Source organism: Eptatretus burgeri, chromosome 3 (genome assembly GCF_056783735.1).
Source record: "Eptatretus burgeri isolate ZD-2024b chromosome 3, Ebu_testis_v1, whole genome shotgun sequence".
In the NCBI taxonomy this organism is placed as follows: Eukaryota; Metazoa; Chordata; class Myxini; order Myxiniformes; family Myxinidae; genus Eptatretus; species Eptatretus burgeri.
Window position 1 is genome coordinate 69,541,299 of NC_140963.1, and position 18,932 is coordinate 69,560,230.

At 44.3% G+C, this 18,932-nt stretch overlaps 2 protein-coding genes across 3 annotated transcripts in view; one reads left to right on the plus strand and one right to left on the minus strand.

The window, feature by feature from the left end:
* Positions 1-18,932, minus strand: part of LOC147030139 (polyunsaturated fatty acid 5-lipoxygenase-like) — a 138,786-nt gene that overhangs the window by 38,695 nt on the left and 81,159 nt on the right. For both annotated transcript variants that reach the window (XM_085873868.1, XM_085873869.1), the window contains exons 2-5: positions 9,665-9,812; positions 9,104-9,299; positions 8,818-8,899; positions 8,042-8,161 (exon numbers count right to left, since the gene is read on the minus strand). In XM_085873868.1, coding sequence (XP_085729994.1) covers positions 8,042-8,161; positions 8,818-8,899; positions 9,104-9,299; positions 9,665-9,812 — 546 coding nt within the window. The remainder of the gene's footprint in view (positions 1-8,041; positions 8,162-8,817; positions 8,900-9,103; positions 9,300-9,664; positions 9,813-18,932) is intronic.
* The window catches only part of LOC147030141 (protein FAM200A-like), a 73,361-nt gene continuing 62,479 nt past the window's right edge, over positions 8,051-18,932 (plus strand). The window contains exon 1 of the mRNA XM_085873872.1: positions 8,051-8,144. The gene's annotated coding sequence lies outside the window, so the exon portion shown is untranslated. The remainder of the gene's footprint in view (positions 8,145-18,932) is intronic.

The following is an 18,932-nucleotide window of genomic DNA, read 5'->3' on the forward strand; positions in this document are numbered from 1 at the left end:
TGAGGACCGCAACGGGCATTGTATGGCCAATTTTCCGAATGGCGCCGGGTAACCTGTTCAGACTGCAGGAAGCCCAATGAGTGCTCCCAATCGCCGCTGCTCTTCTAAATCGACAGTGCCCCCCAAATCATTGCCAGCGCCCCCATACCACTCGTGGAGTCTGGAGCGCCACCCGGAAAGTTCCCACCGCCCACTGGGGGGCAGTCGAGACCACTTTGAGAACCACTATCTTAACTAATTTTGCATATATATATATATATATATATATATATATATATATATATATATATATATATATATATATATATATATATATATATATATATACACACACACACACACACACACACACACACACACACACACACACACACACACACACACACACACACACACACACACACACACACACACATATATGCCAATTCGTTGAATTTCATGATTTAGAGGTGGCCATCTTGGATTTTACGGCACCATTTAATTGAACTATGGTATGTATGAATTCTGACATTTTCATTGTATACCATGGTCCACACCGATCATTTTTAGGTGCTTCATGACATTGTTCATCAAAGATATAAAAAAAATCATGTCAAAAATTTTGCTGAATCGGTCAATTATATGTTCTGATGATGTATACCTGAAAAAAAACGTAGTCAAATATCTCTAAAAAATTGGCACCAAAGATTTTCTTGTTCAGTGGGACATTCTGAGTCAGAAAAACTTTGGTGCCACAAATTAACATAATTTGCCAACATGCAAACATATGCCCCTGCACTAATAGGTCGTGGAGGTGCTGCTTAGTATGCACTAATGCCCTGCTAAGTTTCATGTGTCAGGTTAACCAGTTTGGCACACAAGGACAGTGATACAATCAAACGAGTCACTCACGTCACAAAATTAATGTGGTCTTTGGCCAGTTCATGAAGGACAGCAAAGTACAAAGCAAGCTCGGGTGCAATCGCTTTCCTTGAGTTTGGCCAGCCTTGCTCTATTTGGGCATGCAGGAAGCACAGTTTAGGGCAAGCTTCAAATGCAGTAGATAACTCAGTAATGAAGAGAGAAGTTAGGATAGGCGAAATAGTGGCAATCAGCTCAGGTTTATCATCTGCTGCATCACAATCAGGAGGCAAAGTCAGTCTGGATAGGCACTCAGCAATGTAGGTCTGTTTTCCATGGCGATACGTCACATTGTAAGAGAAGCGAATCCGTCAAGCCAACCATCTGGCTATTCACATTCCAGCATGACAAATGCGTATTGTGGCTAGCAGTGTGGTCAGTGCTTGGTAATCTGTTCAAAGAGTGAAATGGCATCCCTAGATGTATGTCCTCCACTTTTCCACATGCATTACATTTTATCTTTAAAGCAGAGTAAGAAGGTGCATTTGCAAGGTGGTTAGCAGAACCACACCTGTGGCAGCTATGGTGGGTTTTTTTGTAGATGAAAAGTCTGCAGCACAGGTTGAAGGTGAAGTGATTGCATATTTGACATTGATCGCTTGGACCGATGCTGAATCAGATAGTTGATTTGCATTCAGCAATGCTGATTCGGTTTGACAGGCCATATTGACTGCTTTCATTTGAGTAAAGTTTGGCTCTTACAGCAGTCTTTCACGAATCAGGGTATTCAAAACACGTTCCACCAGTTGATCATGGAGTATCTCCTCCTCCATTTCTCTGAACTCACATGTGGCAGACAGTTCAGGCAAGGTCGCAAAGTATTGATTGATGGTCTCATCAGGCCTCTGAGCTCTCAAGCAGAATTTGTAATGTTCAGCAACCACATTGATTTTCAGTACGAAATGCTTTTCTAAAGCAACGACAGCAGAATCAAAAGTACTACCCATGTCCGGTAAAGCATAGAAAAGCCTCCATCCCCAAACAGTGCAACAGAACAGCACCCTTTCGTCTCTCAGGCTAAGCCTCACCAGTGCTGTCAATAACAAGTAAGTAGTTCTTAAACATTTTCTTCCATGTAGAGAATGGAATAGCAGGTTTCCCCATGCAGGGCAGAAATACAGCAGGTTGGGGAATGGAAGCCGCCATCCTCATCGCCAATTTTGTTGATTGCAATAAATCAGATCCAGACGACAGGCATACAAGAAACAGCCTTTACTCAATCACCACCATAATCCTCTTCTCAGGTCTTCTCTGCACCCTCTCATGTCCAAGATCACATGAGCATTTACATCATCAATGTAAGGACAGGACAAAACTCTAATCATCTTCAGCAATCTCTCTGATGTTCTGGACAATCCCCCTTATGTATTTGCTGATGACTACCCTCTCAAGTGACATCCCTCATCCGTCAGATATACAGGCTGCAACCTCTTCCATCTCTTCAGACCCTGACAAAATCACAAGCTGGTGAAACACTTCAAATATGTCTTTTAATCCTGAGTGCTCCCTCCCTCTCTCTCTCTCTCTCTCCCTCTCTCTCTCTCCCCTCTCTCCTCTCCCCTCTCCCCTCTCCCCTCTCCCTGCTCCCCTCCCCCTCTCCCCTCTCTCCCCTCTCTCCTCTCTCCCCTCTCTCCTCTCTCTACTCTCTCTCCTCTCTCCCCTCTCTCCTCTGTTTCACTCTCTCACTCTCTCACTCCCTCACTTCCTCACTCTCTCCCCTCACTCAATCACTCCCTCACTCCCTCACTCTCTCTCCTCTCTCCCCTCTCTCTCCTCTCTCCCCTCTCTCTCTCCTCTCTCCTCCCTCCCCTCTCCGCTCTCTCCCCTCTCTGCTCTCTCCCCTCTCTCCTCTCTTTCACTCTCTCACTCTCTCACTCTCTCACTCTCTCACTCTCTCACTCTCTCACTCTCTCACTCTCTCACTCTCTCACTCTCTCACTCTCTCACTCTCTCACTCTCTCACTCTCTCACTCTCTCACTCTCTCACTCCCTCACTCCTTCACTCTCTCATTCTCTCCCCTCACTCACTCTCTCCTCTCTCCCCTCTCTCTCTCCTCTCTCTCCTCTCTCTCTCTCTCTCTCCTCTCTCCCCTCTCTCTCTCCTCTCTCCCCTCTCTCTCTCCTCTCTCCCCTCTCTCCCTCTCTCTCTCCTCTCTCTCCTCTCTCCCCCCTCTCTCCCCTCTCTCTCCTCTCTCTCCTCTCTCTCCTCTCTCTCCTCTCTCTCTCCTCTCTCTCCTCTCTCTCCTCTCTCTCATCTCTCACTCTCTCTCAATCTCTCAATCTCTCGCTCTCTCAATCTCTCTCTCTCAATCTCTCTTTCTCAATCTCTCTTTCTCAATCTCTCTCTCTCTCTCTCTCTCTCTCTCTCTCTCTCTCTCTCTCTCTCTCTCTCTCTCTCTCTCTCTCTCTCTCTCTCTCTCTCTCTCTCTCTCTCTCTCTCTCTCTGTCTCTCTTTCTCTGTCTCTCTTTCTCTCTCTCTCTCTCTCTCTGTCTCTCTCTCTCTCTCTCTCTCTCTCTCTCTCTCTCTCTCTCTCTCTCTCTCTCTCTCTCTCTCTCTCTCTCTCTCTCTCTCTCTCTCTCTCTCTCTCTCTCTCTCTCTGTCTCTCTCTCTGTCTCTCTGTCTCTCTCTGTCTCTCTTTCTCTCTCTCTCTCTCTCTCTCTCTCTCTCTCTCTCTCTCTCTCTCTCTCTCTCTCTCTCTCTCTCTCTCTCTCTCTCTCTCTCAATCTCTCTATCTGTCTCTCGTCTCTCTCTCTCTCTCTCTCTCTCTCTCTCTCTCTCTCTCTCTCTCTCTCTCTCTCTCTCTCTCTCTCTCTCTCTCTCTCTCTCTCTCTCTCTCTCTCTCTCCCGAAGGGACTATATGACAAACTCTCCCATCTACTTCCTAGCATCCCTCTTAGTCATGCAAGTGTCATGTCCAAGTTCCCATTAATACAGGATTCCTCAGAGAGGGGACCTTTCATCACAGGAGATGGTCCAAACGGTATTTTATGGCACTGCGTTGAATAATTCTACAATTTTACTGTTCCCCGAGGATCAAAAAATGAGCCAAAATCGATGGCAAACACACATGAAAAGGAGATGGCTCGAACACATTTTCTTACCTTTGAAAGGATTTATTTTATATTGAATAGCACAGGGAAGAAGGTCGACAAGGCGCTATAATGAACAGAACCAACCAAGTGAGTCAAAAGACACAAAGAGGATAGTGGGGACTTGTAAACGTATATACAGGTGAAGGTCTCATGAGGGGCAACACATTGAACAGGTCATGTATTGTAATTTAATGTCAATACACCATTTATAATATATAATCGCCCATGTTTCCAGACTTTATGGCCACCCTGTACAATGGTGAGAAATAAAACGCAAATTCTAACCCACTTACCTGACGATGACCTTAAACCTTATGATGACCAACTTGCAGGTGGAGGGTGAGGATACCATGAACAAACTTGAGTTATATCACTCCAAAGATAATTTTCACCAAGTTTGGTCACAATCCCATCAACAGTTTCAGAGAAGAAGGTGCAAGTGTTTACGGAGGGTCAGACGGACTGATGGACAGATGACATGCCATCCCATCAACTCACCTGGATTATGTTTCAGGTGAGCTAAAAATGAATAACTGTATCCATTAGAATTTGAAAAAAATACTGATGACATAGTATATGTAGAAAGTGGCCACAAAGTCCCTCTGCGTTCAGTAATAATTCAGTTAGAATTTAACTGGACGCTTCTCTCCATTCTCCACACAAATTTGAATTTTCTCCATATTCTTCTTGGGCATCTTCTTCCATGTTGAGGGTTGGAGGTCATAAAAGCTGCTCCTGATAGCCGTTTTGAGGTCTTCAACAGTTGTTAGGCAGGGATGAGAAATTTCCTCTTTCACAATGCCCCAAAGTGAGTTGTCACATGTTGTTAAGTCCGGACTTCGAGGAGGCCACACGATCTCCAATCCACGTCCAATTCATCGTCCACTGAATTTGTCGTCGAGATATTCTCTAACTACGAGAGTATAACGTGCTTGGTGCACCATCTTGTTGCAGGATAGCTGATTCTTGACAGTTCAGCCTGGCGGAGGTATGGGCTCAACTGAGTGCCTTTCCGTTTCGCCAAGTGTCACTCTATGAATGATTTGTCATTTGTTTTTTTTTGTCTGTTTGTTTGTCTGCACAGAACCTTAGTGTTTTTATCTGCAACCGCTTGTCGGATTGAGAAGAAGTTTTCACCATCGGAGCAGCGACATGTTGCATGTTTTAATGATAATTGTGACGTCATAGGTCAAGTAAAGTGGCAGCCAGGTTGGAAAAACTTTGGACCTCTGTATCTCTGAAACCACACCAAGGAAAAAAATGAAACTGGGTAGATGACAAGTGGTACTCATTGGGAAGAAGTGTGATTTTTAAAATTACATCATAGGTGCCTTTGTTATGACATCATAATTGCACATTATAGAATGCTACATTCGATCAGTATGAAAAATTTTGAGGATCATCGAGGGATAAATGGGTCCACATAAAAAAAGAATGGATGATGTCATTGGTCACGTGATTTGGCAGCCATATTGTTAAAAAAAAAACCTTTAAAAATATTCCCTGAATGGCTGAACAGATCGAGACGAAACTTTACACGTATAACGACCTATCCATGAGGAATAAAACGTTCACACATATTATGTCAAAGATCACAGGATTTGGCAGCCATATTGGATTTACCCTAAAATCTATTTTTAAAATCTTCTCCAGAATGGCTGGACAGATTGAGGGGAAACGTCACACAAATGTTCCCCAAGCCTTGGGGATACTAGAGTGTTCACGAATAATTGATAGGTCACATGGTCTGGCACCCATATTTGATTGAAGAAAAATATTAAATAATGTTTTCTCTGGAACCACTAAATCAATCTATGTGATAATTATGATCTAGTCGTGATGAGGAATATGTTTTAAATTTCAACCATATCGGACACATGGTCTGGCAGCCAAAATTATTTAATTATCTGAATCTGTGTTCTTTTTGACACGTTTTTTTTTGAATGAGGCTCACCTGGCTGCGCCTGGATGGGTTTGAGGGTAGAGGAGTAGCAGCTGAAACCCGAATCCCATACAGGTTCCTCCTGATGACTTCATCGTTGCTTTTTGCTTCTTTGGGTTCCTTCTGATGACTCCAATGCAGGACTGTATTTGGTCTTCCAATTGATTTCAATTGTGTTTATTTTAATCTCATTATGAATTCAATTGAATTATAATAAATGTCATGGGCTTGGGTCAGGTGTCCAATCAAAACGGGGTTGCATCGAAGCGGGACATCTTGGTACCTGGTTATCACTGTCAGCAGTTATAAAGTGGCAGTTCTAATTATGTCTATTATTAATTATGTCATCCACTTGTACACAAACGGCACAAAAAATACACAACACAAAACTACACAAACAACATGCAAAACAAGTCCTGGCAGGGGTCTGCAATCTCTGATTGCTCTTTTTCTTGTTATTATTATGTTTTTTTTTTCTTCTTCATGCACTCCCAATACTCCTAATTTCCGAGCTGTATCAATTTTGGAGCTGTATCTCAGACCTGGCTTGGACTTTTGGAATGAAATTTTGCATCAATAATATGAATAAAAAGAATGCGGGGCTTGCCTAATTTTTTTGACCTTAACCTACTTTTTGATCTTAATTAGTTTTTAAGATCATTTTAACTAATTATCGACATTTTAACATTTTTCACCATGACTCAACTCAGGTCTGTCTGATCAGAACGAAATTTTCTTCTCTAGATAGCCTAAAGAAGGCGCATTTATGCTTGATGTACATCATACTCCTCCGGGTTAAAGATCTGAGTCTTACAGACAGAGGAGTTCTAAACCACCATTTAGGTTTTTCTCCCATTTCTTCTGCAAATGTCTCAAGACTTTCGGAATAAATTTTGGCATCAATAATGGGAATAAAAAGTGTGTGGGGTTGACATAATGTATTTTGATCTTGACCTGATTTTAATGTCATTACCCAATAATAGACATTTTAACATTTTCACTACAACTGGACTAACGTTTGTCCTATTAAAATGAAATTGCCCTCACTCGATAGCTCAGAGAAAGGTGCTTTATTTATATCATACACCGAGTTAAAGGTAAAGGTCAAATGGTGGTGTGAAAAAAAAAATGTAGTCTAGGTCAAATGGCAGTCTGAAAAAAAAATGTGCGTTTTTTTTGTCATCGTTCAATTTTGCCAATGTAGAATCTCAAAGACCGCTTGGCTTTCCAATATGTTCTTGCATTACAAGTGTACCTGCATTGCAGTTGTGCACCTGATATTAATTCGTGCCATTGACCTATTTTTTCGGATTGTACCTCCATTGACAAACTTCATGATATTGCACAGTGTGAGCCAGTATCTTCACTGACATCTCCATCATTAACAAAAAAACACCCTTTTAATCATAACTTGAATAATTTTAATCCGATTTTCATGCTATTGAGTTTTATGGATAGATTGTGGATGGAGGCACATTAATTTACACACTATTCCTAAATGTTGAAGGTCAAGGTCATGTGGTGGTCCAAAAAAAATATGGCCATCATTGGATCGTGAGTCAAGTGTAAGTCGCGGGCGATCGCCAAGTCGCTGGGAATGCACTTAATTGCTTTCACTTAAATCAGTAATTACACACACACACACACACACACACACACACACACACACACACACACACACACACACACACACACACACACACACACACACACGTTCCTTAATGGTACCTTTTTTCAGAGAATTTTATGAAGGGAAAATTTTGATTATAACTAAATCCTGGAACACTGATTTTTTTGTGTGTGTTTTGGTTTCCCTTTAACACATGCATTGAGTCTATGAAGGATTGACATCACAAAATGTTCCATACTGGAATAAATAAAACTGCACTGGTGTACATTTCAGAAATCTGTGAAATATTTCAGATGCACATATCATATTGATTAAGGAAATTTATGCGTGGAACACTTATGAATGTGAATCATATGTATGCTTATTATCATGTTAAAATTTTTCTAAAATACTGCATGATATTCAGTTATGTAACATTGGTTAGTTGAAAGTCAGTCACACAAAATATCGAAGACATACATTAAAAATCACCATACATTGTGTGTAGATCATCCAAGTCGATTGCTGCTGAATTTGGGAATCTGACATCAAGTGGAAGATCAGCAAAAGAACTTGCAGCAATGCCAAGTGGTCCTTCAGGTAACCAAGACTTCCACCTACATACAAGATAGCCAAGAAATCACATAAACGTACCATGAATAGACTGTCTAGGTGTTTGAGCATCCCATTAAGATAAAAAGACCTTATCACTCACAAACACATACACACATACACACATACACACATACTCACAAACACACACACTTCTCTATTTGACAATAGATATAAAAATCTAGACAATTCTCTTTTTGTCCTAGAACAATACAAAAAATATATTTATAACAGTCCTCACAGATCCCCCCCCCTTCCAAACATGATTAATAGTAAATGTTATAATCATAAAAGTTGATTTTACACTCAACCTGTGCATCCAAACTCAACAGCTTTTGTTGTGTAGAGGCACACCCCTTTCTCTCAGGTACTTTAACAAGTATTGTCAGCTTATTTTCGAAGTTTTATGAGCCATTTTAGGTCACAATCCTTATGTTGCATGCACGATATTGATCTACAGGCCCCAGTCAACATTGTTGCTAAGGGGTTCTGCACATACGGGTAAAGCATTCTGGGGCGGATTACATCATTTTGAAAGTGATTTTTATTGTCAACTGTGAATCACTTGTATGTCTCTAATATTTAGTATCCAGGGTATGAGGAAAATGATTATGACTTAAACTTCCAGTCCAAAAGCTAAATAACTTGCCAAAGTACTCACTGATAGTACAGTTTATTTTCTTGAATTTCATGAGTACGGTACTGAATCAGACTTTCGTGCACTTCTTGGTGGACCAGTATGGCTGGAGAGAGGGTATAAAAGGAAACAAAATATAATGGACCAAGAAATATATGCAAGTATAGATGATGGTGAGTCAAATGTTTTAGAATCTGAAATGAAATTAAAGAAAGAGGAAATGAATTGTCAAGGAATAGGGGAGAACAGTTAGAGGCAATATGAGTCGCAGCATTTTACAATCGAGTTAACACCAGTGCTGATATCTTACCATTGCCATTTCGCAATTTCTTGGTCTGACCCTGGTGCCAGCAATACGCAGGAAATTTGGTGACATTTCCATCAGGCCCACGAACAGACACATAGAGGCAGTGCCAATCATTGGGCATAAAGAATGGAACTTTATCCAGATATGCAAAGAGGATGGTCCCGAGATACTGGTCACTGAACACTGAACACGTAGCCACCTGAAAGATGCGATTAATGATTGAATCAATTAATCAGAACATTAAACTTCATGATATGATGCGGTCCACAAGGGTAAGAAAAGGGCTCATCCTGATCGACTAACTCATTTAGTTAATTTTACTCATTTAGAAGTTTACAAACTTCTATTGAAATAAAATAAAATAGCATCCACAGTGGTAAAATGAAATACTATTGCTGCTAAAACTCACTTCAGTATCATCAAGTCTACCAATTTATAAAGAATAACCTGCTGTTAAAGTAATATTTACTTCTAGAGTAAACGATTATATTTATATTTTGAGGACTTTTATTTAATTCACAAGGGCATAATTAATGCTAAACACAGCAAATTGAAGTGACTCACGTCGCCCTTTCCAAATTGCCAGCTGTCGACAAAGTGGTTCCACATTTGTGCATTGGTACCGATCAGCGAGATAATGATGTAGTCATAAGTCCCTGCATCATCAGTGTCTGCAGTCGCAACTGTCACTTCATAGAATACCATGGTGAACCTACAATGGAAGGGAAAGGATGAGATTCAGAGAAGACTTGAACAATCGACTTGATATGAATGAATGACGAAGGAGTATCTGTTGCAATCAAAAGATTGAGACATCACTTGAAATGTATGTTAGCCAGAGATGTGCGACGCAACCAGAAATGAACAATCAGGCACGGACATGTTTTCAAATGAAACTAGCAAAAGAGCCCATTCTTGTGGATGGGAGGTGAAGCAGGACTTGGGGTAAATGTTTACTCTCGCACTGCTGTAAAACACACAAACAAACAATGTCTTTGATTTCAGGAATAATGTGGGGCAATTGGTTAGGGGTTAAAAGGAGCAGCTAAAAGCTAAAGAGTCGTACCTCATACAATGGGGGTTCTGCACCGCTTTTCACATTTTGAGTGTCATTCTTGGAAAGCAAAACCTGGGGCTCGCACCACCCCACCGGCAGGCCCCCAAAAGGAAAGCGAAACCATTCTTAAAACAGGCTCCAGACTTTATCTAGCCAGCTCAAGCGGCTCACTCTATCAAGCCTATTTGCTGTGTTGTCCCAGCAGCACGAGTAGACTGCAGTCGATCCAACAGCGTCAGGGGCCGTGCCCTCCCATTCCCTTATGTCACAATATACAGCAATACACAGCACCAAAATATACACACCTGCCAGTGTATGTGCCAGCACATGTGGAGTTGGGCCAGGCTCTACATGTTCTGTCAAGCATATTTGCTCCATATTACATATATGTTGTTGTTGTTCATCTTTCAGCTGCTCTCGTTAGGGGTCGCCACAGTGGATCATCCGTATGATCCGCATACTGATTTGGCATAGGTTTTACGCTGGATGCCCTTACTGATGCAACCCTGGTCGTCTCTAACGACACAGGGATATGGATTGGGTTTCGCCATGATTTCAGGCTGCCCTACACCCTCTCATAGTGCGGCCCAGTGCAGAGCTCCCATCCTCGAGCGATCTTCCAACCCAAGCCTCCGAGTAGCCAGATTACAGGCGCACGCCACTACGCCCAGTATCTCCATATTACATATATGTATGTATATGTAAACATACATATATATATATATATATATATATATATATATATATATATATATATATATATACATATATCTGACCTAGTCTATACCCATGAAATATAGCTAAGAAGGATACCTAAGAATACCCACAGCATACCTAACAAGGAATACTGGAATCCATGTAGGTGGCTGGTGATTGTGGGGTTAGCCTCTTGTGGTTATTGCTGTGTATATAAGCATTGTGGCCAACACCACTACCAGCTCAGGAAAGGCAGAGGGAGAGTTAAGCTGCACTCCTGTCGCAAGTGTGGAGTTGGGATGCAATCAGAGACATGACTGCCAGATTTGTGGGGCTCAATGAGTGGGCAGGGGCTCATTAACACTGAGAAGTGGGTATGGAGAGACTTTGCGATTGTGCTTCAGCAACAGGGGGGAGGGGGAGTCAAAAACCCCATTTTGAGATGTTCTATACCAAAGCATACCATGAGAGGCCTGTTGTCACGACTTTAGCCATGTGGCAGAGGTGAGGCATTCTGACCGCTGTAACAGCATCAGCCCTCCCACGACGGGGGCCCACACCAGTTTCATGGCAGAAGCCCACACTAGCTCCACAGCAGGGGCCCACACAGGCTCCACAGCAAGGGCCAGCCTGCTCTCTCTCAAGCCCATTGGCCCAACAGTAGCAACAGCACAGCCACACAAAAAGCACAAATGTCAGCGCCTCATCTTTGAGTGCATACCCTGGGGCATAGGCAGATTTCTGCATGGATGGGAAATGGAAGTCCCTGAGAAGCATCCTTTAGGGGTAGACTCACAGGCTTTCTTGGAAGGTGTTAGGCTTCAGGTTCATAAAAATCTTGTGGCAGAGATCTTAGATCTCAATGGAGTGAAATTTCAGCTTGCTCTGAAGGTGTGGCTGCTAAGGACAACCCTGATGGCGGTGAAGGATTTATCCGCCCTACCCTACGCCAAAGATGGTAGGCAGTCTTGAAAGCACATCAGATCGATGGTGCACTGTGCAATACATGTCCAAAATCCAAGAAACTTAGGAGAAGTGGACACAGAGAGGTTCTGATTGGGTGGTTAATAGAGTTGAGCATCTTTGGCTTGACATTGCTTGTGACTAACCTCTTCGTGGTGGATCCTCATCCCCCTGCCTGTGGCAGTGAAGAACACGAAGGCTGTCATCAGTGTCAACAACAAAGACAATAACTGCTTGTGCTGGGTCCTCCAGTTAGTGCTGTTTCCCATGACAGCCAGAGCCAATGCCTATCAACCCTCAAAGTACCCCACAGAAGATGGCTTCAACTTCACAGGAATCGACGTGCCCACACCAATCTGCAAAATCAATCAGGTGGAGAGGAAAAACAACTGAGCCATCAATGTCTTTGGATGGGACAAGGGGGGGTGTTTTCGTCCACCACCTCAGTAAGGCATATGAAGATATCTCCAGAATCAACCTTCTGCTGATTGAGAAAGCAAGCAAGTTCCACCACACCTGGGTGAAGGAACTGAACTGCCTGTTGTGCGACTGGTGTGCATATCATGAGCGAAAGCACTTCTGTGAGCACTCCCTCCACGGTTATACTCGTGAAGACCTGCTGGAGCGGCACAAGCCTGAGTTCCAGGGTAATTGTCAAAACAGCCATCCAGGTTGATATTCCGGAAGAGGGTAAAAACAAGCGCTCATTCCAAAACTTCCACAAGCAGTCAAAAGCCCCCATCATCATCTATGCTACTTTTTAGCCTGTCATGACTAAGGTTGCTGGGCTGGAGCTCAACCCAAGCAAGAGTAACATGCAGAAAACACAACTGTACAAGGCCTGCAGTTTCTCTTACACAATTCTAAGGTGTGATGACCAGTCTGAGCCCAAAGTTGTCTACAGGGGCACCAATGCTGCAAAACTCTTTTTTGAGGCTCTCCAGAAGGAGGAAGCCAAGATCTAGACAGTCTTTGCAAATCAAAGGTCGTTGCAGATGATCTCCTAGGATCTGCGGGCACATAACACAGCTGTGGATTGCCATGTTTGCAACAAGCCCCTGAGTGGTCAATTTTTTTGTGTGACCACTGCCACATCATGGGGCAATATCGTGGAGCTGCTCTCAATGCCTGCAGCCTTAAACTGGACCTGGATTCAAAAACAACTATTCCAGTAGTCTTTCACAATCTGCGGGGCTATGACTCCCACTTCATAAAGTAGGCTATCTCAAAGGATTGGACATTTGTCTGTGATCCCAAACAACATGGTGAAGTACATCTCCTTCAGTCTGGGGCAGCTGCGCTTCATTGACAGTGCGCAATTTCTGATAGCATCGCTAGACAGCCTTACTAAAAACACTCCAGGGGTCAATAGCAGTTTCTGTGAAAACTGCCAGGTCGACCGCTTTTGCAAGCTGAAGAGCATTGGTGAGGGTTGGGAGCTCCATGGGGTCTAAGGAGTGTAAGGGCAACTACAGCAAACAGTTGCACCTTATTTGCCTTCCGATTACCGGGGTTCACAGTGTTGGAACAACAGCACACCTGCTAGCACATAAGTCTGTTTACCCCTCGTGATGGCTGGGAGCCCTTTGAGGAGCAGCTGCCACTCCATGAGGAATTCTATAGAAAGCTCGCAGGTAAGGGCATCAGCATCATTGACTATGAGCATGCTCAAAAGGTCTGGACATCCTTAAGATGCCAGAATATGGGGGAATATCATGACCTATACCTTTGTACCGATGTCCTCCTTGCAGCCATCTTTGAGACGTTCCACACCATATGCCTCAAGCAGTACAATCCAGATCTCACACACCACCACACATCTCCAGGCCTATCATGGGACTATGACCCCAACATTCCCAACACTCACACTCACTACCTTGATGCCAACAATCAGTATGGCTGGGCCATGAGCCAACGACTGCTAGCTGGCAGCTTTGTGTGTGTGGGCCAACAAGCCTGTTATCATCTCCGAACAGAAATCCTGACCCCCCCCCCCCCGCAGATGCAGAAAAGGGCTACATCCTTGAGGTGGACCTTGAGCAGGAGCTACATCTCATACACAACAGCTATCCTTTAGTACCAGAGCATATGAAAATTCCAAGCGAATGGATGTCGGGATATCATCACAGGCTGCTCGAAGAGCGAGGTGCAGGTGTGATGCCATGTGTTGTCACTGGGGTTGAAAAGCTGGTCCCCAATCTCCACAATAAGGAGAAATATGTGGTGCACTCCAGGAACCTACAACTTGATGTACAGCTTGGGATGTGGCTGACAAAGGTACACTGGGCCTTGTGGTTTGATCAGAGTTCTTCTCTGGAGCACCATATCAGCATGAACACAGAGCTCTGCAAACAAGGCACCAGTGACTTTGAGAAAGACCTGTCCAAATTGATATTCGCTAAGACGATGGAAAATCTTCACAAATGTGTTGATGTCAAGTTTGTGCACACTAGTGAGCAAGTCAAGCTGTGGCACATGATTGCCAACCCTGCCTTCACCGAGTCAACAATCTTTGATGACGACCTTGTGGCCATACGGATGCATAAAAGCAGGCTGGTGCTCAACCACCCTGTCGATGTGGGGATATTGGTTCCAGATCTGAGCGAGATGCTAATGTATGATGTGCTGGACCACCCATCTCGGAGTTTGTTGGCCTCCACCCAAATTTATCCTCAAAGGTGATGAGAAAGAGATACACAAAGCCAAGGGGGGTGAAGAAGGCTGTTGTTAAGAGGCATCTCTGGTATGTACAGTACAAAGAGGCACTCTTCAAGGTCAAGACCTTCCAGCATGGAATGGATATGCTATGAAGTGAAGGCCATCAAAGTTATGGCATACATATCAACAAAGTCTCCCTCTCAACACTCGACACAAAAAGATGGATATCAGGCGATGGCAAAAACAACACTTGGCTACGACCACAGGAACACCTGATAGTGGTTCTGGCTGGGGGAGTTTGATGACCTCATTGATGAGCTCCTCATGCTGTTCCCCTCATACCAACTCTCGCTGTTCTAGCAGCTGTTCCAGCAGTAGGCGGTAACACCGTGTCAAGAGGGATAACCAACAGCTCCTCACAGACAAACCCATGGATTGGCAGCTTGAGTGGTCTCCAGAGCCATTCCCTGGCATTAGCAGCTGTGGAGTCAGTGGGATGCACAGGTGCAAGTAATACAGAACAGGTTCTCTGGGCCTTGTGACTTTGCATCCAAGCTGGTACACATGGAGAGACCACCATGAAGTCAGTTACATGATGCCGACCCCCTTCCAGCTCTCCGGGCTGTTACAGATACTGAGCACCAACATTAGCGGGGAGCTTTTGCTCTTTCAGCCTGACTGGTCGATTCAGGTGTGCTGCAGGTGCGGAGGGCTTTTGTGTCACAATTTTTGCCTTAATAACATCCACTGGCTTCCTTCCAGTCGGTCATGTAACCTCATTGTTCAAAGCCAATACAACAGCGGAAGGTTGTGCCACCCACTCCCTTGATTGTTCTCCCTCTGGGAGCTTCATTTCGACCACATATTGGTGCCCCAGCAACCGCTCTACCAGCGTGCGGTTGAATTTTTCTGCCATAGCCTGACCACATTGCAATTTTTTTCTCACCCCACTTGACTAACATTGTGCTTTGCTAGGGCTTGGGACACAGAGCCCATTAACTCACTCCCAGGGTCAACCTACAATGGCGTTGGCCATTGGAGCGGTCCACGCTTGATGATGTGAGATATGGCACAGGCCACCTCAGTCGACTCCTTTTAGGTCAGAGGCTCAGCTATATAGCGGCCAGCCACACCAACCACAGTCAAGACTTTCATGCCACAAGGTAGTCGGTCATGTAGTAGAAATAGGTCGGCCTGGTGGATCCATGTTGGCAATAGACACATCAAACCTTGGCCAGGGCACATAGTGAGGGGCTAGCACATATATCTGCCATATGGCTTGTTTTTTGAGCCAAGCTTGGCAACATCTTTGGAGATGTTGGCAGCTGCAGCAAGCTTTTTGATAGCTGCATGGCCATTCCAGTAGCTGCAGTACAGTGCTGAAAGCATGCTTTTGAGATTCTCCATGGCAGACTTGGCATCCATAATTATGCTTGGCAATGCTTTTGCAATATATAGTTGTTCCGACAGCCATTCTGACTACAGCTCTTCCAGTTGTTCTTTGAGCGACACCAGTAAGGTTGGACAGATATGACTGTCTAAATATATATATATATATATATATATATATATATATATATATATATATATATATATATATATATATATATATATATATATATATACCAGCATCTGCGCTCTGGCATATAGTATGCATGTAGGGCTATAGCAACATTTACAAACTGTGTACTATACACCTTGTATACACACTGATAGATATGTCTAGCATGCCTTACCGACAGACATTACTTGTGTAGGCCATTACTACCAATGTGGTGAATGAACTCAAACCCATACTTGATGACCTTAAACAGGCCGTGGCCAATGAAATCGCCAAGACCCAGGTCACCACCAATATGATCCGAATTTGGCTGGAGGCTCTTGGACTTGGCACCCCCAATGGGGCTAAGCACGGAGTGTGTACCGGCATTCCACATGCTCACCCTTGCATTCCACATGCGTACACCGACATTCCATGTGCTACCATTCCTTCCGTAGGAATGGCCAGCTGCAGCGCAATCCCTGAGAGCAAAATCAATGCCAGCAAGGGGCTAACTAAATTCTATGCTATTTACCCACTATGTGTGGGCAACCAATGCGGACTTCCACACTGAGTTCGGTGGTAATGGTGATGAAAATAAAGAGGCCAGTATCAGGGGCACACTGGCTGCAGACGTCACAGTGATCAGCAAAGAAAATGACGGAGACTGGCTGTTGGCCGAAATTTTGGTGTTCTGGAAAAATATCCTGACCGCCGATGAGAAACAAACAATTTCTGGCCGTCTCACAGCCTGGAAGATAAAGGGCCACACCACAACCATGGAGCCACTGCTTACAGTTGATGAAGACATGTCTAAGGACATTACTGACACTGGTAATGCCCATTTGTAGGCAATATGAGTATTCGACAGAATAGACAGGTCCTGGCTCCTTCCTACAACCTTGTAAACCATTACATCTAGAATAGATGTTTGGCTGAGGCCTGCTATTGCAACATATTTTTGTCCAGAGCTGTTCAAGCAGTGATGTATACCATGGCTTTTTATTGGACATTGTAAGCAATATGGGGATAGTGTGGGCATGCCTCGAGAAAATAATGCCAGCAAAAAGAGAACTATCCTTGGACCATATCCAGGAAATCCAGGCCCTCTGGGGCCATGCCTCTTCAACACAAGTTACGAAACGTTTCAGGATCCGCTATGAGCGGCTCAAAAAGATTTTGGGTCAGGCGCCAGCAGTTGTATCTCTTTTGGAGTGAGAAGCTGTTGCTGCTGTTCCAGCGGTCCTGACTCCGACAGCACTTATGGTGCAAGCATTGCTTGCACACCCGGTGCTGCAGCCATTGGCTCCACTGACAGCAGAGTTGTGGACAGCAACCCTTGCCTACATACAGGCCCTGCTGGATGTAGTTTTTCCCAGCTTGATCTGTCAAGCACATCATCCCAGCTGTTCCAGCAACTGTTCCAGCAACCGCAGCACCAGCAGCACCCAACCAAACCCACTTCATAATTTGTAGTATCCCCACCCCTGAAAACAAAGACAGTAAAAAAAAAAAGATTTAGATATGCCTGAGGAAGAACACCAATGTATGCATTTTGCAGAGAAGACCTTTCAAGGAGCCAAACAGACAATACGACTCCACCAACACTAGTGGGAACCAACCAGTGATGAAGCGGTTACTGTACATGGCCACTTTGTGGAAAAGGAGGCCATTCGACTGAGCGACACAGAAAACATGGGCATCCCCATCTGCTGCATCCTGGGGCGAGAGTACACTTCACCAAACAAGAATAAAGACCGCCTCTATGCTCAAGTCGCTCCACATGCTTAGAATATACATATATTCTCGATACATTGGCTTAGCATCGGCTTGGCAGTGGCTTAGCACTTGCTACTTATCACATACTTGACAATGGCTTATCATCAGCTTGATGTTGTGCGGCATTTACAGCTTCGCTGTGTCTGTGTGCGGGAACCGCAGTGTGGCATGTATCTGTCATTCCGATGAGTTTTTCCTGACTGCAGCAGCATTTTCAGTTTCGTTGCACGGGCAGCTGTTCCAGTGGTGGCACATGCTTTGACTTTGTATTGAACATTATGGGCAATATTGAGATGCAGTGGGTACAACTATGAAAAACAATGTCACCTAAAAGAGAATTGTCCTTGGACCAGATCCAGAAATACTCCACAACCCTGACTGAGATACTCGCCGAAGCTCAGGAGATGAAGGTGTTGGGGTGAACACAACGCCAGATTATGGACTGGTTATACAATCTCTGTGCTGTCTGTGTCTAGCCTGCAGATGCACTATGATGAGCATGTAATTACCACCGTTGTTCCGAATGCTGGAATGCTCGGCACAAGTAAAACTTTGAAGAAGGGGGTGTAAACACAAACCCAGCTCAAAGAGCACCTGGAAGTCCTACGCAGAAGCACGCAAAGATGCTGAAGTGGGTGGAGGACAGTCCTGCCAATAGGGAACCCCCATGTCGGAAGGGTAAGAAGCATAAATCTGCACGGGGTCGAGTCGTCCCATTTACCCTCATGGATGGCAGGATAATCCTGGGTATTGGCGACCCTCACCACCTGGTTGGTGGGGACACCCAGCTGCTGATTGGTCATGTCATCCTACCCTGCCACTGCAGCATCCAACAGGATTGTGTTCGCACACACATCCCACTATGCACCGAGTCTGATGGGGGTAGTGTGTGGTGCGTAGACATGGCAATGGTTGGTGGTGCTGTTATAGGCGTTAAACCTGCAGGCCTCAGCTAACGAGGTAAACCACTTCCTGACACAGGACTGCGACAACATAATACAGGTAAATGATGGAAAAGTGGTCACCATATTCCGCTGGTGCCTAGCTTCAGCCAATGGTGAAAACGTTTCACCACTTCACTGGATGGGTGGGTGGACATATGCCAAAATGGTGTATGAGTTTCTTGTTGCAACTGATCC